Consider the following 11,453-nt stretch of genomic DNA (forward strand, 5'->3'; position numbering starts at 1 on the left):
ACAGGGGAATCTTTAATTGCCATTACTATCACAATGTCTTATAGCCATCTCAGACAGAGAATGAATTTCTTCCCCTTGTTGGTGGTCATTTTCTCCAATGCAAAAACTTTCCCTGCAGCCAGTCATATACAACTAAAGAGGCCAAGATCCCTGGTCCTCTCCAATTCATGAGTTTGCCTTCAAGTCTGGACATACCCATCTAATGGAAATCACTATTTAGTTACCCAAACTTAAACAAGAAATAAAACACCAACAGCAGCTTGGGTCCCAAGTCACATGCTCAGACTTGCCCAAGACTATACGTGTGCTTTAGCTGCCAAGTGTTTGAAGTCTTCCTTTTCTGTGGTGGTGAGGGAATAAATAGCACTGACTCCACTCTTACTCTTTAGGGGGATGCTCAGAGACACCTATTGTAGTGGGCAGACAGGAAAAGAAGAAAACAGAGTCAGAGTTTAGGTCACTCTCCTTTGAATATCTATTGAATCAGTGGCTCTTCCTGCTCAGGGATCATTAAGACAATTGCTTCTTCAAGTCAAATCATAAGCTACTCGGTGTTAAGCCCCATATATCTCTCTGGAAGCTGTCAGAGGATGTCCTGTGTCCTCTTCCTAGGATGGTCCCTTCTTTCCCACCCTTGAACATTCTGGGTGAGGTGAAACCCCAATGACATTTACAGTGATGTGTCAAATCTTACTAAACTGTGAACTCCCTGGGGACAGAGACCTTTGAATTTACCTCAATGTTTATCACAATACTTTGCATACTGTAGGTGCTTTTAAATGTGTCTTATTATAATCCTCATTATCATTTACTTTCATACTAATTCATCTTTTGTTGAGTCTCCAATTTAGGAAACAGTAGTGTAATTAGAATCATTGGTCTCTAGCTCCTGGTCTCTGACCTCATGGGGATTCCTGTTTTTCTTTTCTGCATTTTGTTTCCCTTTTTTTGAGACTCAGAAATCAGGCTACTCTCAGGCACCTGGATTCCTGATGGATTTTGCAGCTCATTAGAATTTAGACTTTCTCTGTGGTAGCTTTGAGTAGCCCCACAAGTTACTTGACATTCCCTAGTGACTGACTGGTTAGACTCCATGTAATTAGATGTTATCATTTCCAGAGGGAGCATTCCTAACATTCATAAACTTTGCCATCTGAATAAGACATATTCATGGAATTTAGATACTTCTTCATGAAAGGAGTACCTTTTGGTTCAGGACTATAACTATACTGAGGTGTGGAACATTTAGGGACATTATCTCATTGCATTATACCCATGTTCCAACCAGAAATCACCCCCCAGCTATTTATGAGAGAACAAAGAAGATATGCACCAGAAGTCTGAAGATTCATTGTAGTCTACCCAAGTTCTCAGAGGAGTAGAACACATTTGATTTTCAAAGTGCTGACTTCTTCTTTGCTGTAGTTGAATTAGCCAGAGGGAAGAGGAAGGAACGTACAACTGAGAGGCTTCAGTGTGCTTGAATAACTGCCACTGGGTGGCTCATCTGTCAATTAGCATCAGGACAGAGATAAATTATGCAATTACCAAGTAAAAAAAGATTTCTGTCTGGCCTGAGGTGTTTGACAGCTTACTCATTAAGTAACATTGGAGGAGAGATAAAGAGTAATCTTCCTCTGTATTTGTATGTATGTTATAACTACTTTTGAAATCCTATTGGTAGAAAACTCCTGCACCTGCACATTAAATACTTTGTGCTATTTAAATGTATTTACAAAGAAGGTAATTATTTTTTTCAGATGTAAGTTCTCCCCATAAGAGACCTCTGAGAGTGAAATTGTGGGAAAAATTGAGATTCAGAATTACAGTGGTTTTTCTTATATCATTCTTTGTTGTAAGTAGAAATAGTCATTATAAAACCTAAAATTTCTACAATCCAATAGGTTATTTGATTACTGGGAATCACATTCACCTAATTTCCTTCTGATCTGATTGCTTCCATGGAAAAACTCCTATGATCCATTTGACTTAAAGATAAAAATAACATATTATTATCCAAACTGATTGGCAATAGGCCCTACTGATCTTTGCATTATTTAAATTATGTGACTTTTTATCTCATCTATGCCTTCATTAACACAGAAACTGTGTTTGGATGAAGGACAAAAATTATGTTTATGAATTAGATTTTCTTTATTATTTTTCAAATATTAGAAGTGTTTTTCTTTCGCTCCTCTTGTCTTGATAAATATAACCTTTTCTTTCCACAGATCTGTACTAACAATGGTCCCCATTTCCTCTCCTGTGTTTTTAAACACAGTTGTTCTCTGGATTAGGTTGAAGTGTCATTCTTCAAGGCAAAGAGGCAGTAGAATGAGAGATGTCTTTCTTTTTATGAGGATTCCATCCAACCGTTGTTCTTTATCCACTTATAGGTCTTTTCTGATCTATAATTGAATGTTTATGGATGGATAGAATTTTGTTGGATTTAATACAAGATGAATTTCTAATGCATCATTTCTTAAAGTGTAATGTCCAGTCACTCCCTGTGCCCAAATATTCGAATGCCACATTAATTTATTACATGAGAAATGAGGCTCCTCATGAGTGGAGTCTCTATAAGGAATCTTTACCTTTTATAATATTTCTATCCCCACCTCTGTCATTTACTCCAATATCCAAATATCATGTGTAAAATACTCAGAGAAAAGACACTGAATTTTTGTTTGTTCCTGTGTAGGATACATCCCAACTTCAAGAATGTGATAGAGAAAGGAGTGTTCAAGGTGAGAATACTTAAATAGTCTCCTCCTCAATCTCAAACTTTATTTACTACCAATACCATTGTTTGAAGCTTCTTTGGGCCAAGGTGAGTTGCTAAATATTACAAATTCGAAGGGGGCAACACACTGTTGCATATTCAATACTCTTTTCAGATTTTTTTTTTGCTTTTTTGGAGGGGGGAAAGTAGGGCAATTGGGGTTAAGTAACTTGACCAAGGTCACGAGGCTAGTTTTGTGTTGTGTCTGAGGCCGAATTTGAACTCAGATCCTCCTGACTCCAAGCCCAGTGCTCTATTCACTTTGCCACCTAGTATTCACTGCGTCACCTAGCCACCCCTCTCTTTTCAGATTTTGTGAGAACAGCAAATGGGAAATTTACACTGAAGCACCAATTCCCCTGAAGTCTTCCAGAAGCTGCTTCCTCTCTTTCTTTGTCTTAGTCCTTCACTCAGGATAATTTTTCCAGAGAATTATTGTCCTCTGGGCTCCTGTTCTTGGCCCAGTTCTCAGTGTGTGAAGCATCTCCAATTGCTACTAATATTGTGCATTGAGGATTCTCTCATTAAAGAGAACTGTTCAGAAACAAAGGTCTCCCTCACTTTCCTTCCTTCTTGAACACAGGACAGTGTTTAGAGCCAGAGAGAATGGAATTGAAGTTCAGAGAATGGAACAAAGCTGGTGCATATTCTACATAAAATCAATCATCCGAGAGCAAAAGAATTGGTCCTAAAAGGAACATCTCCCAAGAAGAAACACTTTTAAAGAAATTATGAGTAAGTGTGGAGATGTGTTGTTGTTTATAATTTTTATTTCATGGGTCTTTTCAGTAATAGAGACCTCAGATCTGTTAAGCTTTGAGAGATGACTCTTCTATTCCAGTAAAACCTTCATCAGATAAAGATAATTCAAGGATCCCTGTGCCTGAACCACATTGTAGTTCCAATGGCAGTTTAAACCAATTTGTTGTCTTACTCCATCCTAAGCCCTAAGAACAGAGTCTGGGGACAATATGAAGGAGATTAGTAGAAACCCTCAAAGGAGGGAGATGTGTATGTAACCTTGAACAAGAAATTTAGCCTCTTTAAGCCTCAGTTCCCTCATCTGTAAAATGAGAGTTTTAGACATTTTCACTCTAAGGTTCCTTCCAACTCCAGATATAAGATCCTTGATCCTCTGATACTATCTAGCTTGTGGACCTCCTAACCACTGGAGACAGCAGGTCTGATTGAGTTCACTCAGGATCAGAAATGTTCTGTTTACAAGGCAGAAGAGCAGTATCTTTGGGCCACACCCAGGGAGGAAAGTACAAGATAAGAATGGTAGTTATTCCCAGTCACATTATCCCCTGTTTTTCCCTAATTGCTTTTCCCATATGGAAGTGCTACAAGGTAGACATAAGCTTGCTGTCATTACCTGAACCATGAAGCATGCCATGAGGGCAAAACTGTGATAAGGATCAAAGAGCGATCAGTGACCCCCAGAAGGGATAGAAAATTCCTATCTCCATCTCCACCAAAGTGACCACTCTTCTGGGCATTCTGAGAGTTCCCACCCTTTTGGTGGGAAGGAAAGGAAATTTGCCCTTCCTTCCCCTAGACACTCAAAGTGAATGCTACCTTGAGAAAAGTGAGCTTGAGATTCATCTTTTATTATAGATAAGGATAGACTAGCCTTAGAGCAATTCCAGCAAATTTTGGATGCAGGCCAGTGTTGCAAAAGCCCTTATCCCCTGGAGATGGAAGGCCCTCAGAGTCTTTTTTTTTTTTTTAAATCAAGCAGGAGGTGACAATTCCCCCTGCTCTGGTAGACTTATCTAATTATAATCCCTTATAGCTCAGAAATGCTGTGTAAGCAAATCATTGTTTTTTTTATGATAAACATTAACTAAGGTTTGTTTAAGGAAACACTGGGGCAAATAAAGGAGAGAGGATTTCAGAGGTCACTTAGTACCTGGATAAGGACAATGTTATTTCAATAGTAGGAAGATTAAAAAAATTAAATCTGTAGTAAATCTTTTCTAGGGAATGTCATACTCAGAACTGGAGCTACTCAAATCACAAACATTTGAACTCTATTTGAAATTACAGATGTTGTAGTAGATAGAGTGGACCTAACCTCAAGAAATTTTCATTCAAATATTAATTTGGGCATTTAATAATTATATGAAAGTCACTAAACTTTTCTCAACAGGCTTCTTCAGCTGTAAAAGTGAGATAATATCTGAACTATCTATCTCATTGGCTTATTATAAAATACTATATCAATAAAAATTATTATTGGGTTCCAGAGCATAGAGGACTTACTTTTGACTTTGTAAATGACCAGGAGTTTGACCTGGTTTCAGTTAAAGCTCCTTGGAATTGGAAATCAGACATTCGCTAGACAGATCACGTGACTTCTCTAGTTTAAAGGATATGACCTGGTCACTCCTGGTCTTTGTAAATGATTCAGAAATGAATGGGAACCACCTTTTAGCACATGGAAAGTAAGGAAAAATGGGAGTTACTTCACTGGAGCAAAAGACCTTAGGTATGATCAGAGCTAGAAGGAGCTATAAAGGTCATGGTTCACTTCATTTTACAAATGAAGAAACTGAGAATATGTGATATGTCTGAAATTCATTCCAGCAGGATGTCTAGTGCAGGAGTTTTTAAAGTGTGACTTCCAGTGACCCCCCACCCATAACCATTCACCTGACGTATTCATTTATTACATGAGAAGGTCCAGATTCCAATCAAGCTCTGATACCTACTACCTATATGGCCTTGGGCAATACACATATGCTCTCCAGATTTTGGATTCATAATATCACAAAAAAATAATAGATATCGAAATGAGGCCTTAGAAATATTGAGCCTACTGTTCTAAATGAGCAGAAGAGGAAAACTGAGGCCCAGAGAGATTATATGATTTGCCCAAAGTTACACTGTAACTTGAAACATAAATGGTTACATGTGTAGCAGGGCTGGGATTTTAATTCAGATCCTTTCTTTCTAAATCCAATGTTATTTGTAACAACCTGTAACCTCTACCTCATCTCTAAAAATCCAGGAGGAGGAGAAGATAGGCATCCAAGAACCCTTCCAGATGGATCATATGATGTTTACATCAGCCTTCTCATTTTCCTGTAAGATATTTTTAAATTTTGTGATCTATAGGACATAATAATTAACTAGTAGTTAAAAGACCTGGGTTTAAATCTTTGGTTCAAATGCTGGCTCAGACACTTCATACATGTGCCTTTTAACTCCAAATTCAGACAGACAGAGACAGAGAACACAGAGAGAGACAGACCAGACAGATGGGGGGGGGGGGGGTAGGAAGGGTTGAAGGGAGGGAGATGGAGAGGGAGAGGGAGAGAGGAGAGGAGAGAGAGAATGTGTTTTATACCTATTTGCTTACATGTTGAATCCTCCATTAGACTATAAGCTTCTGGAAAGTAGGGTCTGTCTTCTGCCTTTCTTTGAATCCCCAGCATTTAGAACATAGTAGGCATTTAATAAATATTTATTGATTGATAAAGGCATAAATGCTGTACTTGGTAAAGTTGCAGATGGCATAGAATTAAGACATTGGATGATAAAATCAGAATCCAAAAGGGTTTTGACAGGCTAAAAGATTGAGTCAAATCTAATAAGGCAAAATATAACAAAGATAACCATAAAATCCACACTTGAGTTTTAAAAAATCAATTTCATAATACGAAATGGGGGAGGACACAGTTATAATTCCATTAATATGAATTTTTAAAAAGCTCTAGGAGATTTGGTGGTCTCAATATGAGTAATGATGTGAAATTTCAGGAAAATAATATCAAAGTCCAGGGGGCTAGGCGGCACAGTTAATAGAGCACTGGCCCTGGAGTCAGGAGGACCTGAGTTCAATTCTGGCCTCAGACACTTACTAACTGTGTGACCTTGGGCAACTCACTTAACCCCAATTGCCCTGCCTTCCCCCCTCCAAAAAAAAAAAATAATATCAAAGTTCTCTTAAACTATATTAGAAATGTGTGGAACGAGGAGAAGTCCTGATCCAACACTCAGAAGAGTGCCTGACCCATAGTGGATGCTTAACAATGTTTATTTACTGGTGTCACTCTACTATCCCCTAGTCAGGTCACACATCTGGAGGATGGTCTGGAGGATGGCATTTAGGAAAGATAATGACAAGCTGGGGCATGGTCAGGATATTGAAGGCATTGGAGACCATGTCAAATAAAAATACTTATTGTGGAGAAGAAAAGACTTTGGGTCATCATGGTGGTCATCAAGTATTGGAATGGTTGTCATGTGGAAAAGAGAATAAATTTCTCTATTTAGCACCAGAGGACATTACTTGGAACAATAGGTAGATACAAATATAGAGTCTATGTTTGAAAAAACTTCCTAACAATTACAAGTATTTAAAAAGAAGGAAATAGGCATTTGTTAAATACACTGTGATAAGTAAATATTACCTCTTTTGATTCTCACAACAATCCTAGTAGGTAGGTACTATTAGTGTTTCTTATTTTACAGCTGAGGAAACTGAATTAAACAGAGGTTAAGTGACTTACCCAGGGTCACATAGCTATTAAGTATCTGAGTCTGGATTTGAACTCAGCTCTTCCTGATTCCAGACCCAGTGCTATGTGTATACCCAAGCTGCTTCTAGAAAAAGAGGCATTCAAGAGGAAGGAGATAAGGAAAGGTGGAGGGGGGGAGGTTATAGAAGGGAAGGCAGATTGGGTGAAGGGATAATCAGAATGCATACCCTCATGGAGTAGGGGGAGGGGAGAGATGGAGAGAAAAACTGGAATTCCAAATCTTGTGGAAATAAATGTTGAAAACTAAAAATTAATTAATAAATCGAAATGTGAATAAATAAATTTAAAAAGAGGTCCTCAAAAGTAGCTTTTACTACCTTAGGAAGTAGGGGTTCCCTTTTATGGGAGGCCTTAAATGAAGGCTGGATAGGCATTTCTTGATATTGTGTGTAGTTAGAATTTTCAGTCAAATATAGGTTAAGCTGGATAGTCTGTGAAGTCCTTTCCAGGTCTGGGATTCAGTGCATGCATTTATTCTAAGTAAGGGAAAAAACAATCAGTATATTCAGGGCCTCAGTTTTTGATTTTGCCTTTAATAGTAAACCAGTATAGACTAGGGGGTAGAAAAATCAGGTCACTTCTGCCTGGACAACAGATAGCCCAGTTTCTGGCTTGGGTTGAATAGCATCAAATAACGCCTCAGAAAGCCGTTTTGGGAGTCTCCTCTTCCCGGCCTTGACTGGGTTATCTACATGAAGTTTCTCAATAAACTTGCTTCAATGAAAGAATGGCCTAAGTCCATAGTCTGAGAAGGGTAGAAGTGAAGGAAGGAGGCTCTTCATTTTGAAGACTTGGGTTTCTACACCCGGATTTGAGCTCTTCTTTAAAAGCATCTCATCCAGCCTGAGGGAAGATGACCCTAGTTCCATCTAGGTTTAGTATAATCTCTCAACGAGGAAAAAGTGAGGGGGATAGGGGTAGGTAAGAACCTAGGAGTGTATTATTTCACCATGACTGTCTTTCCATTGTTCAATAGATGAGAAAACTGATGGCTTTGGGCAGGAATCAGAGTGATGGTGTGACTGAGTTCATCCTGGCAGGTTTCCCCACTCTTCATGGCATGCAAACTGAGCTCTGTTCAATATTTCTGCTAGTGTACCTGCTGACCCTAATGGGCAACATGGTGATTGTAAGTGTGGTAGGAGTTGATCCTCGATTGCAGACTCCTATGTACTTTTTCCTGGGAAACTTGTCATGTTTGGAGATCCTGATCACTTCTGTGATTATTCCCAAGATGCTGATTAACTTCTTTTCAGGTCAGCATACCATCTCTTTCAGTGCTTGCATTACTCAATTCTATTTCTACTTCTGCCTTGGAGCTTCTGAATTCCTGTTACTGGCTATCATGTCTGTGGATCGTTACTTGGCTGTCTGTCATCCCTTGAGATATCCTATACTGATGCGTGGGGCCATATGCTTAAGACTGGCTCTGGTCTGTTGGGCAGGTGGCCTTCTTCCTGTGCTTGGTCCTACAGTGGTTGTAGCCTTGCTTCCTTTTTGTGGCCAGGATGTGGTGATTCAACACTTTTTTTGTGATAGTGGCCCCTTGCTTCGCCTGGCATGCACCAACACCAAGCAATTGGAAGAGGTTGATTTTGCTCTGGCCTCAGTGGTCATCATGGTCTCCCTTCTGCTTACTACAACTTCCTATGGTCACATTGTTTTGGCTGTCCTTCGAATACCCTCAGTCTCAGGTCGACAGAAAGCCTTCTCCACCTGTACCTCCCACTTGATGGTGGTCACACTCTTCTATGGAAGTGCCATCTTCCTCTACGTTCGACCATCACAAAGCAGTTCTGTTGGCACAAACTGGGCAGTGACAGTAGTGACTACTTTTGTGACACCACTAATGAACCCTGTCATTTACACCCTTCGAAATGAGCTAGTGAAGGTAGCCTTGAGGGATATGTTTAAGAAGGGGTTAGCAGCTTGTTCTGGGCATCTCTGATATTACTAGAGCTAGAGTATGGAAAAGAATGAAATGAAGGGGGAAGAGTCAGAGGAAAGAGTAGATCGGATTTACCTCTCTGCATTCTACCTGTAGTTTTGGTACTGCATGAAAGTCAGTCTTGTCTCCATATCTGATAGACCTTCAATCTTGGGAAAAATCTTTCTCACTGCCATTTTTATTTTACCAACATCCTCTGTAACAGTAAACTGCAGAATTCTAAGAACTAGCAAAGACTTCCAAAGATCACCTAGTCTTTATTCCTTTTTCTTAAGGAAGGATTCACAAGCCAAAAAAAGTAATCACTTTCATTACCAATTACAAATATCAACTGAGTTTTCTAACAACCTTTGGAGACTCTTTCTGATTGCATAAACTTCCATAAAGTCAATATGTTTGCCACAGATATGAAGGATTGCAAGATTGGCTATCTAATCATCACAGGAAGAAGTGCCAGTAGGTCAATTGCATAGACTGTGCCTGAGTATTTTTAAATCTATTTTCTACACCTAAATATTTACCATCACATGGAAAAGAAGTAAAGAAAATTGAACCAAGGGACTGGTTTCTAACTCTAGAGAAATGCCAACAGTCATGGAAAGTTGAGACCCTTGAAGGGCTTAAGGGGAAAAGTTTTTGATCAACTCTTCTGCTTCCTATATTTCATCTCCATCTAGCCTCAGGTAAAAGTTTGGTGGAAGGTTATTTTATTTCTTGCCACTGGGATGTCTTTCCTTTAATTATACCACTTCCTCTTCCTGTCTTTTCTTAAATTCCTATTCATGTTTATTGAAGTTGTGGTGGTGGGGGGGGACTTATTCTGATGAATACTGACAATTTTTTTTAATGATTGTAAATATGGTAGAGTATTTACTGGCCAACTGAACATGATAAATAACAGTGGCTTCTATGGTTCTTTCTAAAAACTGTGTTCTGCAACTTTGCAACTATCTACTTCATAGGGTACTGAGAAGCAGATGAGCTCATGCCTTATCATGTACTCAGAGGCCGATATGAGAAAAAGTAACAAATAAAGTGATGTTCATCAGTGAGAACGTAATACCAGATAGTGATGGAGAAATAAACGTACAGAGATGTTCCAGATAAAGGACAATTAAATTCAAGAGATTGGTGAGTAAACTGATTTCAAAATGATCCAAAAAATAGGCATGTTGAAAAGTTTTAACAGCATTGGGAAACTGGCTGATAGAAAGACTTGAATTTCCAACTGCCTATCAGACAAATCAAACTGGACATCCAGTAGAAACTCAACATGACCAAAACTGAACTCATTATCTTCTCTACCCCCCCTTATCCCGCCAATCCCCACCCCTTTCCAAAAAATTTTTTTATTGTCCACAGTACTACCATCCCCCTAGTCCCTCAGACTCACATACTTGGTGTCATCCTATACTCCTCATGATCCCTCAACCTCTCTATCCAATGTGTTGCCAAGACCTGTTGATTTTACCTCTACAGCATCTCTGAACTATGGCCCCTTATGACATCTGATAGTGTTATCACTCTTCTAAACCCTTCATAACCTTTTTTCTTCCCCTGACCTTCCAGTCTTCTTGCACCTTTTCCCCATGTACCCTTTGATCCAGTAGCACTGACCTCCTTTCTACTCCTTGGACAAGTCACTCCCCTAGGCCTGGAATGCTTCCCCTCATCAACTCTATGTTCTGGATTCCCTGGGATCCTTCCAGTACCAGCTAAAATCCTACTGTCTACAAGAATTATTTCTCAAACTATTTTAATTCTAGCGGTTTCCTTCTGCTGATTATGTCCCCTTTATCCTGTTTATAGCTTGTTTGCACATCATAAGAATTTTTAATTACCTTTCTAGTGGCTTCAGGACCGTTCTCTCTCTCTTATATTTGTTAAAAAAAAATGCAATAAATAACTGAGGCTTTCCTCATCGTGTAGAATTTGGCTGAGACTTCCAAAAACTTAACCCAGACAATTAATTAGTTAGGGGTAAAACAATCCTTAATTCAGCTTTGTGATAATGATGATGTGACAATGATAATGATAATAATAATGATAACCTAGCTAGTGTATTCCCCAGAGTAACTCTTCTCGGTGTTTGTTGATCAATTTACAAATTGACCTGTTGTGATTTTTCTGCTTCTGATACCTTTTTAAATGCAAATTTCTCTCTCCATTAGCATAC

General features: G+C 39.0%; 1 protein-coding gene across 1 annotated transcript; it reads left to right on the forward strand.

Moving 5' to 3' along the window:
* The first annotated feature begins 8,317 nt into the window (after positions 1–8,317).
* On the forward strand, positions 8,318–9,277 carry OR6S1 (olfactory receptor family 6 subfamily S member 1). Its single transcript, XM_069097614.1, has one exon. It carries the CDS (start codon positions 8,318–8,320, stop codon positions 9,275–9,277), a length of 960 nt encoding a protein of 319 aa, XP_068953715.1.
* Positions 9,278–11,453: the final 2,176 nt, after the last annotated feature.

The sequence above is a fragment of the Petaurus breviceps genome, unplaced genomic scaffold, assembly GCF_028583685.1.
Source record: "Petaurus breviceps papuanus isolate PSGF00001 unplaced genomic scaffold, PetGlider_PUasm1.0 37, whole genome shotgun sequence".
Lineage (NCBI taxonomy): Eukaryota > Metazoa > Chordata > Mammalia > Diprotodontia > Petauridae > Petaurus > Petaurus breviceps.

What these genes read in the sequence shown, in the direction of transcription:
- OR6S1 (XM_069097614.1), top strand. Translation starts at nt 8,318, where the DNA reads ATGGCTTTGGGCAGGAATCAGAGTGATGGTGTGACTGAGTTCATCCTG.